Source organism: Lampetra planeri, chromosome 13 (assembly GCF_965212315.1).
Source record: "Lampetra planeri chromosome 13, kcLamPlan1.2.h2, whole genome shotgun sequence".
Lineage (NCBI taxonomy): Eukaryota > Metazoa > Chordata > Hyperoartia > Petromyzontiformes > Petromyzontidae > Lampetra > Lampetra planeri.
In genome coordinates this window covers 5646939-5663140 of record NC_136119.1, presented here as the reverse complement: position 1 = coordinate 5663140, position 16202 = coordinate 5646939, and the positions used below count along the sequence as shown (strand labels likewise).

At 45.3% G+C, this 16202-nt stretch overlaps 1 protein-coding gene across 1 annotated transcript in view; it reads right to left on the bottom strand.

Annotated features, from left to right (window-relative positions):
• Positions 1-6823: 6823 nt before the first annotated feature.
• The window catches only part of SLC45A2 (solute carrier family 45 member 2), a 30690-nt gene continuing 21311 nt past the window's right edge, over positions 6824-16202 (bottom strand). The window contains exons 6-7 of the mRNA XM_078599969.1: positions 13050-13255; positions 6824-8821 (exon numbers count right to left, since the gene is read on the bottom strand). Of these exons, the coding sequence (XP_078456095.1) occupies positions 8588-8821; positions 13050-13255 (440 nt within the window). The 3' untranslated portion in view covers positions 6824-8587. The remainder of the gene's footprint in view (positions 8822-13049; positions 13256-16202) is intronic.

Genomic DNA, 16202 nt, shown 5'->3' with positions numbered 1-16202 from the left:
ATTAGGTGTTCGTGGTCAGATATACATTGAGCTCTATGATGTAGCGTTTTGATGAGGGAATTCCTTGGGATGGATGGTGGTGGCAATCAGGTTTTAGGTAGGCGTCAGTATGGGTTACTTTCCTGTAGACAGAGTAACTCCATGAGCCATCTGGCCTCTTTTTGATTAAGACATCCAAGAAAGGTAGCATGCCATCCCTTTCTACCTCCATGGTGAATTTGATTGTTGGGTGTATGGAATTGATGTGATTGAGGAATCGTTTCAGAGCCGGCCATGTGGCCAGATGACCAACGTGTCATCCACGTATTTCTTCCACAAGGACGGGCGTAGAGTGGATGCCTGGATGGCATCCATCTCAAATTTTCCATGAAACTGTTGGCCCCAACCAGAGATAAAGGATAACCCATTGGGGTGCCTTCAGTTTTTTGTAGAATGTTCCATTCCAGGTGAAGTCTGTATTGGTGAGGCAGTGTCTCGCCAGGGCTGGTACATCAGCATTCAGTCCTTGTTGGACCAAATCTTCAATTATTGCAATGGTATCAGGCACATGAACTTTGGGGAACAAAGAAGCGACATCGAAACTAACGAGCAAATCACCTGGGGACAGTGAGATGTCTTTAATTGACGATACCAGGTGAGCTGAGTAAAGTACAGAAGAGATGGTCTTACCAGTGAATGGGTGCAAGGTCTCAGACAGATCTCGGGCCAGTTTGTATGTGGGTGAGCCAATGGTGGAGACGATGGGACGAAGCGCTGTACCTTCTTTATGGATTTTTGGTAAGCCATATAGTCTGGGTGGTCTAGCAGCAGAAGGTTTTAAGGAAAACCGTTTGGTCTGTTCAATTAATGAAACTGAATCAGTGATTATACTGTTCGTTTTTGTAACGAGGCAGTTGGTGGGATCTCAAGCCTACATAAGACCTTGTTTCAATAGCTTTCTCTCTCACACCTGAAGACAGTTGCTTGTGTGCGATCGAAACGTCGTGATCTATGAATCATTTCTACCTACGTGACTTTACCGAAAGAACCAAAGAGTATGGTGGGATCTCTTTAAAATTTTGTGTTGCTACCATTATTAAGTAGGTCCTGAATGTTGTTATTGTACACGTTCTTGTCCATGATGACCGTGGCATTGTCCTTATCGGCTAGGAAGATGACGATTGAAAGTTATTATTAAAAAAAATTATTGTATTTTATTTTATTATTTTTAGTTTATTTTTATTTTCTATCTACGTGATTTTACCGAAAGAACCAAGAATATAGATAATGGATTGTTAAACAGACGAGAGATGTTTGTTTCATTACTAATGTTAAAATCACTCGTGTATTCAAATTCACCAAAATTAGTTCAATACACGAGTAGAATTGAAATATAAATGAAATAAAATTGTAATCTCTTTTGAAAGTTTTCATGGCTAATTATCTCTGTAGTCGGATACCCTTTTTCTATTGGCACATGCGAGGCCCATGCGGTACGAGTGGTTTTCCACTGGTCATTTTCTGAGTTGAGCCAGGACCAAACCACGCAGCTCTGGCCTCACAGGACATGTGAATCTGACTTGGGGCCAAGCCAGGACCAGAGTGGGGTTCATAATTTGCATCCTATTTTTCGTCAGTACACTTGAACGTGTGATGTTAGGGCCACGCGTATTACTGCATATGATGTCTGTGGCACGGCTTAGCTTCCGCAGCGACAAAACTGGGATCCTTGTAGAGCTCTGCCAGGCTGGTTCAGGCATGGCCCAGCATGTCACAGTAGAAACAAATGTACTTTATTATCGTGTGGATAAGTTTCTACTGAACATTTTTTGATTTGTAAATGCAGACATGTCTGTATGCCATTATGCCCTTTGTTTTTGCAAAGGTAACACATTATATTGGCCAGTGGTTTGCAACTTGTCAATTGATTATTCTTTATGTTCCAGGAAACATATTTTCATGCTACTCTTTGAAATGTATACATATTTTATAAGACATCCACAATTGACAAATACTGGCAGTTATATCTGAAACACACAAAAACCAATCATCCTGTAGTTCCAGTTTTACAATTGTAAATTAGGGGTGTGGATCGATCACTTTATTTCTGAGCTGTTGACTCAGAAAAATCAATGTGTGATAGACTTGAGTAGTAGGGCTCCATCGCTTTCATCATGACATGTTAAATATTGCATTCAGTTTCATGTTTGCGGTACGGGCAGACACACACAGGCGAATTTGCTGGAGGACTCTGCAATCAACAATTGTCCCATTAATCTATAAAGGGTTGCTTTGAGTCTAGTTTGTGATACAATGCAGTAATGTTTACACTAAAGATCACTACGGAAGAAAATTATGACGATGATAATAATAATGGCTTTTTACTTTTCTTACTTTGCAGGTGACCACTAGTTTGTATAGGTTTGGAGAAATGATGTTAACGCTATTGTTCAAAGCCTCGAGACATGCTTTGAACAGTTACTATTTATACGCATGGAACATTTCCATTATAAATCAAAGAATACGTTTCCTCAGATGATTTTGTTTACATATGCAGGAGCAGCCGCGTATAAAAAAATTCTAGCGGGAAGTATCCGGCGTTGCCTAGGCGAAAAAAAAAACACACACACACACATCGACTCACACACACACATCGACTCACACACACATGGACTTACACACACACATATGGACGTACACACACACATCGACTCACACACACACATCGACTCACACACATGGACTTACACACACACATATGGACGTACACACACATCGACTCACTCACACACATCGACTCACACACACACATCGATTCACACACACACATCGACTCACACACACAGACTCACTCACACATACATCGACGTATACACACACATCGACTCACACCCATCGACTCAGACACACACACATGGACTTACACACACACATCGACTTGCACACACATATAGACTTACACACACAAATTAACTCACATACACACACATCGATTCACACACACACATCGACTTACAAACACATACACATCGACTTACACGCACACATGGACTTAAACACACAAACACATGGACTTACACACACAAACACATTGACTCTGACACACACACATTGACGCACACATACATGGACTTACACACACACTTCGACTAACACACACACATACACATCGACCCACACACAGACATATCGACTTGCACACACACACATCGACTCACACACACACATCGATTTACACACACAAAAAACATCGACACACACACATCGACTTGCACACACACACACAGTGACTCACACACACATCAACTCACACACACATCGACTCACACACACACGGACTTAGACACACACACATTGACTCACACACATACATACATGGACTCACAAACACACACATCGACTCACACACATACATCGACTCACTCACACATGGACTAACACACATGGACTTACACACACACACACACCGACTTACACACAGATGGACCCACACACACACACATGGACTCACACATATATCGACTCACATACACACATCGACTGATACACACACATCGACTTACGCACACACATCGACTTAGACACACATATATCGACTTACACACACATTGACTTATATACACACATTCACTAATGCACACACGTGGACTTACACACACACAGCGACTTACACACACATACACATGGAGTTACACACACATACACATGCACTTACACACACATACATGGACTTACACACACGCACATTGACTCACACACACATATGGACTTACACAAACACAGCGACTGTCACACATACACATCGCCACACACACATACATCGACCTACACACAGACACATCGTCTTGCACACACACATACAGCGACTCGCACACACATATGGACGTACACACACACATCGACTTACACACACATCGACTTGCACACACACATGGACTTACATCGACTCACACACACACACACGGACTCACAAACACACACATCAACTCACACACACAAACATACATCGACTCACTCACACATGGACTAACACACATGGACTTACACACACATCGACGTACACACAGATGGACCCACACACACATGTGGACTCACACACATATCGACTCACACACACACATCGACTGACATACACGCATCGACTTACACACACACATATCGACTTACACACATCGACTCAGCCACACACACAGATCGACGCACACACAGACATCGACTGATACACACATCGACTTACACACATCATCTCACACATACATACATGGAGTGAGACACACACATAAACTGACACACACATACATCGACTCACTCACACATCGACTAACACACACACGAGAGTGCAATCATTTGCACTCTCATTCTCACATGTCCTTTGGATTGCACTCTCATACTCACATGTCCTTTGGATTGCACTCTCATGCTCACATGCCCTGCAGTCCATATCTCACAATCGCTGGTCCCACCGTCTTGCCCGATGCGGCAACCCCCCCTCCCTCCCCCTCTCGGGTCAATATAATGCCTCGTCTACAGCAGTCCGATTCCCTCACCTGAAGACGGTCGCTTGTTCTTGCGATCGAAACGGCGTGATCTATTATTTTCTCTATCTACGTGACTTTACCGAAAGAACCAAAGAGTATGTTAATAAATGTTTCAAGGAAGCTGTGTCTTACCTTGTACGGTGTTCACACGAATGAGAATTCCCCCCCATAGAATGTGTGTGACTTGGTAGGGGCGAGCATTCGCAGACGCGTGTTTTGGCACGCGCTGCGAGGCGCGAGCTAATAAAGAAATAACCAAAAACAGCACTATATCGCTAATGAAACTACTTTAAAGGTGACGGACGCGAAATTGGAATAGCGCTGGCTCAGCACGGAGCTTATGGCATGGTACCTGACTACTTTTTTTTTAATGAAAACCCCAAGGTTTGCGAGCCAAATCGTTCGCAAGTTTCGGCCACAGACAGACAGACAAAAAATGCCTTTTATAAGTAAGAAAGACTAGCGGGAAGCACCCGGCGTTGACCGGGCGAAAAAGACAGACACACACATCGACTTACACACTTACAGATATTGACTCACACACACAAACACATGGACTTACACACACACACATATGGACTCACACACACAGACATCGACTTTAGATACACACACGTGGAGTTACACATTGATGTACACACATACAGCGACTCACACACACATAGAATCACACACACACATACATAGAGTCATGCACCCATGGACCTACACACACATATGGACTTACACACACACACACATCGACTCACACACACACATATGGCCTTACACACACATATGGACTAACACATCAACAACCGCCATTCGCCATTAAGTGGCGGTGACGTCACCACGACGCTTGTGCCAGGTGATGTGCACCTTGAGGCCACGTGACGTGTCAACCACCCTCTGGCAGGAGGGCACGGGGCAGACCCAGATGCCACAGGTTGAATGACTGGGACGACTGGCTGATGCACCACCTGTGCCTCCTACTGTGCCAACTTGCTGTGCTTTAGCCACCCGGCGCTCGGCTCGTTGTTGTGAACGTCGCTCCTCCGCCTTCCGTTGTTGTTGGAGGGCAACTGCCTCCAACTGCCCAGTAGCAGCGTCCTTCACTAGCCTCCTCCTCCACAGAGGCCGATCTTGACACCGCTGGTACCAGTCATCGGCAAGTCCACTCAGCTCCACATCCTCCTGTACCACACCACTCCATATCTACTCTAGCTCGTGTCACACCCGTTTAGCCCCCTCGATCTGGCCGAACAAAAGCTTCATCTTCTTGGTTCTTTCGGTAAAGTCACGTAGAAGGGAAGTAATAAAATAATAAAAATAAAACAATAAAATAATTCTCACAAGAACCAAGAAGATGAATCCCTGCAGTCACGAAAGCTTTAAATCGAAATCGAACAAAAGTTGTTTAGGCATGCGGTGGCTGGGTATGCAGGCTACATGACCCAGCCAACGCAGCCTTGCCTGCCGGAGGAGCTCACCGATGGGATTTGTCCACGACTTTCAAGGATTTTTGAGCTCCTCACAATCCAGCCTGGCTAAACCCAGGATGGATCGTAGGCAGGCCAGCCTAAATGTTTCTAACCGACGAAGATGTTCCATTAGGAGGGGTCCATGTTTCACAAGCGTAGAGAAGGGAGGGAATGATTGGGGCCGAGTAGAACTGAAGCTTTGTGTGGAGCGATAGACCAGGTAGCTTCCACACAGCATTATGCAACCGTTGAAATGATAATGCCGGTCGACTGATTCGGAGTCAGACCTCTGCTGTTCAACTGGAGCCGGTCATGAGCACACTGCCAAGGTATGGGAAACTCTCCACTCTCTCCACAACTGCCCTATCACCAATTGGGAGTTGTGGGGGTGGAGTGTCCGATGGTACAAAATACCCAGGCAGGTACTTAGTTTTGGTGGGGCTGATGATAAGGCCACACCTCCTCTGAGTAAGCAGCAATTACCAGATCATCGGCATACATAACATGGTTGAGCAATAGGGAGCCATCCCTTGACCGCACCCGGACATCGATCAGCATCCCATTGTATCTGTACCATTATTATTTTAATTTATTTCTAACTACATGACTTTACCGAAAGAACCAAAGAGTATGGATTCCTGCAGTCACGAAAGCTTAACATCAATAATAGCACTAAATTGTTCATTTAACTACTTTAAAATTGACAGATGGGACAACGGAATAGCGCTGGCTCGCCACGGGGCTTACACGCATGGTACCTGGCTGCTTCTCTTAATCGTAAACCCCACGGTTTGCGAGCCAAATCCTTCACAAGTGTGCGTCCACAGACAGACGGACAGACAGACGGACAGACAAAATGCCTTTTATAGGTAAGAAAAGAAGATTGTTTGACGTGTATTTCGTACAAAGCATTTCGTATCACATTTTGGAATGGATGGTGAAACTATCAGGGAATAATGTGGGCAACATTTTATTTGTATTTGCTCAGTGTAATGCAATCGCGTACGAATGTTAATGAATATGCCGAGCCACGTTTGCCTGGCGGAAACAGAGTGAAGTGTATGAAGTTCATCCATTGCACTCATCGCATGTGTGTGAGTGTTGAACACAATTAACTTTTACTACAACAACAACAAAAATCACATCGGGATTGCTTCATCCAAAAGAAATGTAATCATCACGTGACACTTGCAGGACCAGGACAAAAAGCAGGTTTACATGACATTAGACACCCGCCATCGAGTCTTCCTTCTCTCGTACGGCGTTTGAACAAAGCAATTGGCTCATATACATCTAGAGTAGCTGAGGGGAGGCCGCACGTTCCACGTGTTGTATTGGGCAGTCATCGGTGATATGCGCGCAATGGTTTGCCCCTCACCTCATTCGCTGGGAACGCGGGTTTAAAAGGATGCCCTGCATTAGTATATTTTTTATCATGTGAGACAAGAGGAACTCTCACGACATCATTGGGTACAAACGATTTATGTACACTCTAAATTAATAATGAGCGTATTTCAAATGTTTTCGTGGGGTTTGCATCTCGTTTTTTAACTATGTGGCAACCATTTTTTTGCCTTTTGTACGCTTTTGAGTTAGTGATATTTCAATGTAGCTATAATTCTGTATTTTATCATCATGGGACCTCCTTTGTCAGTACCAAAATATGATCATAGGGTTTTCCCCTTTTTTCTGGCAAAACAGTTGTTAAGATGTTAAAACACCAAACTGAAACCTTTTACAAGGAATCATGTCTGCCTTAACCACAATGCTTGTGGTCAGAATGCAAACAAAAAACATACTCTGATAATATATGCATTGTCCTTGAAACCGATTGGTCCACACCAGAGACAGCTTTCTTTTGAGCCTCGTCTCAAACGGTGTTAGACCAGAGGACGCCAAAAGGCGTACAGCCCAAAGACAATGCACTATCTGTATTGTAGTGTAAATATAATCAACTGGAGTGGAGTGGTGGCGCAGTGGTTGACGCATCACTGTACGAACCCCGTCACCTGAGTTTGATCACCATCTACATTTCACAAAAGTGGAGAGTGATATCTGAACCAGTTGGGCTCCTTCTCCACCCCCTCACTGACTCACGCTGCCCAGTTTGGTGAAGTATGCACAAACAACCCACATGATGATAATGGTGAGGCAGTACCTCCATCCAGCAGTGTATTAACAAAGGACTTCATTACAATATTATTAGAAATATTAAACTGTTTCAACCAACTGAAAGTATGTGTATCTCTAGTCCCTTAAAATGTTACACGTCTAGTTTGGAAACTACAGGATTAATCATTTACTCACACACATTCCTTGTGTGTATGTATATTAAAAAGATGAAATAACACCTGGAGTATTAAAAAAAATCGAAAATAGTAACATTTCCATTTGACGAAACAAGGAATAAACCGTGTAAAATATGCAAAGCCTCTGAACTTTGCTATAATTGTCACGGCACGTTTCGCTTCAGTAATATTTGACACGCGTGCTGTTTGTGCCGAGCAAAGCGGCTAAAGTTTCCCCGCTCGCTGTCCGGATACATTCAAAGGTTAGGTGGTCGAGTTTGGTGTGAACACAGATTCCAAACGAATCATCTTAAATCACGGCTCAGCTTCGGATGAACACAGCAATGAAGACGCAGCCCAAGAGCGCGACGGCCGACCCCGAGATCGCTACGACCACCACGCTGCCAACGGCGTTGACGATCGCGCCCAGGCCGGCGCCGACCAGGATTTGCGCCAACTGCACCATGCACGTGAGCGCCGCGCAGTCCAAGCCGGCGCCCCGGTGCGCAACTTGGACTGCACTGTCAGACTCGCGCACGATGTCGAGCTGCGCCATCTGTAAAGCGCAACGCAGTACGGAACGGGCGGGGGGTGGGCACAGGTGAACGCTTTTTTAGTCGTGTGCGTGTGTGTTTCGTCGTCATCTCGGTCATCTCAGACAGTTGACCCGTGGCACCTGCTGGGTCTGCCCCGTGACCTCCTGCCAGCGGGCGTTCGACACTTCACGTGGCCTCAAGGTGCACATGGCCTCGCACAAGCGGCGAATGGCGGTTGCTGTTGTTTCGTCGTACGATCGTGACCGGTTTGCCGATGTCGAACGTGGAGTGGCCGATGGAGGGATATGGGGGAGGGCATGGAGGAGAGGGTTGTACGTGTGCAATACGTTCACATTCATTGCATTATTTTGTAAAGATATTTAGAATTTTGAAATGTTTTTTTACGGGGTGTTGACATGTTACACATGTACGCTTTGTGATCTTTCAATGAGGCGCTGTATAAAAATAGATAATTATTATGTGGCATGCGGAATGGACCCTCACACATTGTTTGTGTGTGTACTAGGGCTGAACGATTTGCTGAAAATATCTAATTGCGACTTTTCTGACAGATATTGCGATTTGATTTACAATTACATTTTTTAAAGTCAAGCTTCAGTTCAATATTCACTGTGTAACGGATTTAAAACATGTGATGGAGCATTACCACATGACACCATCAAAATATGAACTGCTTGATATATTCTAATGCAAGGATGAGAATTTAAAAGATATTAATTGCTTCCAACATGTATTTATTATGATTTTTTTATTGAAATAGAATAATCAAACATAGAATTGTTAAGTTAAATAAATAAATTTATAATAATACAAAATAAAACAATTCCAATAAGTAATAGGACTTTTCAAATTGCAAAAAATCGCAGCCTTTGCGATTTGCGAAGCGCATTGTTTCCAATTGCGATTTCGATTTGAAATCGATTAATCGTTCAGCCCTAGTGTATACCCACAGCATGTCACACATTGTAATACACATGCACTTTATCACACTGGTGCGCCTCTTAAAATACTTTCTTTCCCGTGTTTTGTTGCCTTATCTAAAAACTGTACAGAAGAACTGGCAATGGTATTGGTAAGCTTAGCTTTAACTGTCACTGAAATTGGTCCAGACATTCTGGAATATTTGTGATGATATTTGAAGAGTCCTTGGACAAATGGAAGGACAGACAATCTCAGGAGTGCATATTGGATCCACTGAAAACAACAGCTTATGACATGATGGGTTTGGAACCTTATTTCATAAGCCTCATAGCGTCAGGAGACACTGGAGAGGCCTGAGACTATCCAACTGCCACACCTGCTGAATAATTGGCTCCACTACTAAAACCCTATCGTCAAGTCAAAGTAGTTTCTTATGAAAAGCAATGGGCGTCAAAGCCTTTCCCCATATACACAGTGAGTCAGAGCTAAAGTAGAATGCACGGAATGCGAAAGCAGATCGTATTGTTACTCATCTATTCAGTAATAAAATATGGTTAAAGTTTGACATTGACTGTGCCGAGCCACCGTGTTGGCACAAGTCTATAATCCAGCATTGTGGAGGTCAGTGTTAGCGGATCGTGACACATTTTGTGGATCTTCCTTCCCATGGGCGTCAATGTACCATACCCTAGCTTATCAGGATAATGCAGTACAGCAAATGTGGACTCCAGGTGTTCCATCTGTACGGGGATAGAGTGTTGCCACTCACACTCATGGGTTTTCTCTGAGTGATCCAGTTTCTTCCCTCATGTAAACACTCATTTATTGGCTGATAACACCTTAATATATAGAGGACCGCAGAGCTTCGGAGGAGGGTGGAATTTGGCACCGGTGCACCGCATGGCTGCCTTAGCTGCTTGTCTGTGGTTCCTCACACTTGTGAGTCGTTTTCTCTTCCTCTCTCTCTTCGAGTGAGTATGCATTCCAAGTTGAAAAATGTATTATTTACCCAGACTCTTTTAAAGAGTTGTTTTGCTTTGGGTGCTTGGCCAACAAATTGTACAAGTTCAGGATTTTAAAAATGTGTGACTCCTGCAGCCATTAGAGGCAACTACATTCACCACATATATATTGATTTCTAATTTTATTAAATATGTTTTCAATTGTAAAAGAGTATGCCTTTTAGAATGGACAAAAGCATGTAATTATTATTTGCAGAAAAATAGGAATGTGTTATAACATTTTATAGCTATTGGGACACTATTCCAACATCGAGCCAGGCCGCTGTTGAAAACACTGGCAGAACCAACTGATCTCCAAGAGTAAAAACTCACACTTTAACTGCAATTCATGAACGCTTCAGTAAAATCATTCAGTTTTTTTTATTAATTGTAGCATCTTCGTCATAATAATTCCAAATATGTACCCAGGGAAGCCTCACTGAGTGTCTATTTTTTTTCGGAGGGACCTGTATTGCGATGGTTGGCCTAATACCATGAATGCGCACCTTGGCTTCTTGTGGATTGCTAATGAATTTTGCCATGTGGAAGTAAACCAACAAGAGGGGGAAACAATCTGCACTGCCATCTCCTGGCCATCTCAAAGCCCCAAGGCCTGGCAAAGCCACGGTGATCAACTCCACCTTTCGATGAGCACCGCAGCTCTGATTAGCACAACACACCTCTAATTTGCACAGTTGGTTAGATACGGTGCAAAAGAAGTTCAACATACGTACGACTCCAATGTCCGCTAAGAGATGCATTTAGGTTGATGTGGTCTTTGCAAAAACGCAATAACATAATTACGCACACTAACCATCTGCTCACAAACAACGTGCTTCTAGTATTTCTATCTTCGTAATAATATAAGTAATAATAATGGTGCTACATCTTCAAGTCTCCCCTCTTAAGAATCGGTCTCCTGTCGTATCCAAGCTGATAACTACGTTTTATTTTACCAGGCAAGGTCCACTGAGCTACTATAAAGCTAGTTTTCAGAAGCAACCTGACCGCAAATGATAGCTCAACGGAGTGTCGTCTTATTGTGTGGACATTTTTATAGCAGCCAAATACACCAAACGCATGTTTCTAAATGTGGAGGGGAAACCCGGAGGACCCAGAGAAAAATCCACGCGACTACGGGGAGAGAGAGACACGCAAACTCCAAATATACAGCAGGCCGTCAGGGTCAGGATCGAACCCACGACGTCCTGCGTACCAGGCGAGGTAGTTAACATCTCGGCACCATGGCGCTATCTCTCACATGCAGGCAGTTGTGATACCGATCTGTAATTTCTTCCAAATCTTGAACATCCCTGAACCGTTGCAGTGGGGCCGTGTTTATCAATCCTCATACCACGTTTTCAGATTTTTAATAATGGAATGTGCGGGCCTGATGGTATGTATATTTCCAAACCCTGTAATGAAGCAATACTACCAAATGCATTGCTAATGAATTTAGTCATGCATCCGATGCTGTAACATAGGCTCTTTCGCCGTTGGACATGTCAGAATATTTAATTTGTCTGCCTTCAATTCACGCTGCTTGCCCATATTCATATACATAATTGGGCATCTCTGAAAATGTTATGAGCAGCCTTTGTATATGTTTTCCATGTCGCATTTAATGGGAAATATTGAACTGAAGTCTCCATCAGTTCCCAGCGCCGTAGCAAGGGAGGCGCCACCCCAGCAGTTACTGCAGGTTGCTCACATTATTGGTGGGTGGAGGGGGGGGCACGGGGATATTCCGAGCTACAGCTGTTTGTTCTTTATATGGACTACTTAAATTCATAGATTATCGTTACTGACTGACCGATTGAACCAAATTCTAATGTTCTAGAAGGGCTGGAAAGCTTATACTGATTCAGATTTTATTTTTTATGATGGACTAGTATATAGTTGGTTATACGCATAGATCATTATTAAGTGAAAAATGGTTTAAATGTTCATGCTAAACACTTCAAATATGGTTGTCATTATTGGTAAACCAAATAATTTGCCTCTACAGTATGATGCTGCAGCCAAAATAAAGTGGGAAAAAGTCCGCTCCCGGATACTTGCAAACATTTATGTCGATTATAGCATTCAATCAATCTATATCCTAATTGTGTTAAAGGTCCAGGTAAGCACTGCATGTTTGTGTTTTACTCTATCCTGTACATTCTTTGTGATTCAAAGGAACATAAATATATATACCGAAAGACCCCAAGAATATAAGTATAAAATTAAATATATATTTTTTAGAAAAAAAAATTCATATCTGCATGCAATCGTGCTACTGGGAGATGAGGTTGTAGCTACTTACCTCTTCCTCCAGATGATATTCTGCAACGAGGCTGTAGGGCACGGTGTATAACGTGCTGGACATGATCCCGAACACCGTGCACAGTGCCAGCGTGGAGTAGATGTTGGGAATGATGGCTATCAGACCAGTGCCAACACCGAAAGTAAAATATCCCAAAAAGTACATGGCTCGCAGACCCAGCACCGGGGTTAACCACTTCTGGCAATCTGTGGCACAAGGATATTAATTCATGAGTGTTAGCATTAAATGCCAAATACCCCCAACAACATTTAAGCATTGTTTCACAGTTGTACGGTATTCCTCGCTCCATTGTTTACTGTCAGTTGTGTGCAGAGTCACGTTATTTTCATGAAGCCCTCTGTTTTATTGTAAGTGCTGAGTTTTGATCGAGTTCTTGCTGTGTGCGCTGGTTAAATGTTTGAAATTTTGATGCCTTCTCTAAATAAAGTAAATGCCTTCCGTCTTCGTCGCATCACTTGCAAAAAAACCTTCCATAATAACAAGCAAGTCGTTATTTTTTAAAATGGAATTCTTTATTTCAAAGTGACATCGTAGCATTTTAAAAAAAATCTAAGTTTTGGCATTACACTCTGTACATTGAGTTTGGTTTTATATATTTAAAAAACTAATTCGCTGAAAATATCTTCCACTCCACAATTGTAGAGCTTTTAAGAAGCTGTGCTGGTTTCAGAAACTTGCTGTTATGCTACTGTAATGTAGTAACTTGGCGGGAGACGACCTTACGGGTAGCACACTCTTTATTAACACCAACTTATATTACACGGGTGGCTAACTGCAGCCTAACCCACGGGATTCCCCTGGCTACACCCACACGGGCTCTTACGCCCCGTAGCTTCTCGGAACCCACCCGGCTGGGGTGTCCGTCTCGACTCTGGGTCCCACAGCCTCGTCCCACATGGACGTCAGACCACGGGTCCCACAGTCTCGCCTCCGAGCCACACAGGGTCCCGGCCCTTACAAGGACAGCGGGACTAGGGGTCTCAGGGCCCTACCTCTTCAACTCCGTCTTCGATCTTCAACTGGTTAACAACTCCCCGAGTGCTCCCGCACGTCCCCCTTTATAGTCCTTCATGCGGACGTCGCTGAGAGCACCCACCCCAGTTGACCAATCACTGCGCGCTGCCCACGATCCTATTTCCCACCTTGTGTCAGCGCGCACAACCACGCACCCCGCGCCGCCCCGTGATCTCTCACTGTCGGTGCGCGTCAACACCACCACTACATCACCCCCTACCACATAGCTCGCAGCCGGCCCGGCTGCTATAAAAAAAAATTTTATTACCCCCCCCCCCCCCCCCGTGTGTGCTCCGTAACACAAGCAACAATCACAACAACACAACACAACAAGAACTCCGCCATCCGCAAGAATCAGAACATGCCACCGCAACAACAAGAACAATATGTACAACCCGGCGAGCGACAACAATAAATGTGTATGCAAAAAAATGACTCGTGCAGCGTCCCTTCATTTCCGAGCGCCCCTTGAACGGGACATTATACCGGGCAGAAGGGGAACGCGGCGGCGAGCTGCAATCTCGGCCCCTCCCCTCTTTTTTTTTTTTCATGAAAAGTGTCGTGTCTTAGCACGAGTCCGCCTGGCCGGTCCGTCGTACGGCACCAGACGCGGTTGACCGTCCGGTGGTGCCGGCAGTCCAGGAAGGCACGGGGCAGGCATCGGAGATCCGCGCGTGCCTCGGGGTTCCGGTTCACGACGGTCAACAGCCGTCAGGTCCGAGACACCTGGGAGTGGGTCAGGTGGAGACACGTGAGGATCAGACTGCGACACATCCCTCCCCAAGTCGACGGCCACATCACACGCTCGGTCGTTACGGCACAAAGGGAGGTCATGCGGTGCCGCGAAGGGTTTCAGCCGGGAGGGGTGTACGTACCAACGGCGTTTTTCCCATTTAATCTGGATACTCTGGGGTCGTGCAATACGCACGATTTCCACAGGTCCCCTCCATGGTCTCAACAATTTATGGGACGTAGCCAACGGTGCATGTGGGCAGTGCAGCCAGGCCTTATCGCCTGGTTTCCAATCGTGCGTATACACCTTTCGTGCATGCAATCTTTCGTTAGCGATCTGGCGAGACCTTAAATTCAACCTCGCAGCCTCTCGCGCTTCAGCCAGTTTGGCGATATTAAATTTGATGTGGTCGGCCAATTTAGATTTCGCACGTGGCTGGGAAATCCCCAGTTGGACATCCATGGCCGGATCGGCCTCCCGCCCATACATGATAAAAAATGGGGAAAACCCCGTCGCCGCATGGGGGGCCATTCGATAGGCCGCGAGTACCCCAGGTACCTGTAAGTCCCAATCAACCTGATCGTTGCAGACCTGTTGGCACAGAATAGAAGTAATCGTCCTGTTTAGACGTTCAACCATTCCATCAGTCTGCGGGTGGTACGGGGAGGTACGCACTTTCTTCGTACCCAACAGGTCGCACACCTCGCGCAACAAAACGCTCGAAAAATTCTTTCCTTGGTCCATCAGCAAGCGTTCGGGGGCGCCTTTGTCCAAAACATAGCCCTGGACAAAGGCGTCCGCCACTGCCGCAGCCGACTGGTTGGCGAGTGGCCACGCCATGGGCCATCGGGTGAAGTATTCTACGCCAACCAGTAGGTACTTGTTACCCCTAGGTGTAGCGGGAAAGGGCCCCAAGATGTTGAGCGCAACCAGTTCGTTCGTGCGCGAAACCTGAATGGATTGTAGCGGTGGATTAGCCGCTATTGGTGGCGGTTTTCTTTGAGCGCACCCCACACATCCCTTGAGGATGTTTGCCACGTCGCTCCCCATACCCGGCCAATAATAGTCCCGTTGGAGTAGGGCGAGCGTTTTATGAAATCCCAAATGCATGAGTCGTTCGTGAGCAGCCAGAACGACCCTACCCCGCATAGCAGATGGCACAACGAGCGTATGACGCCGGGACATATTGTCCCACTTCATCAGGAGGCCCTGTCTGACCACCCAGGAACCGACCCGCGTCTTCCCCCCCCCGGGAGCCTCTGCCTTCCGACGCAACGTGAGTAGGGAGCTGTCGGCCATTTGGAGACGGCCCCACTCGATAAGAGGCAACGCGAGTAACGAGTCCCCGCCCGTGGGAGCGGCGGGCGCGTCAGTGGCGGCGAGCA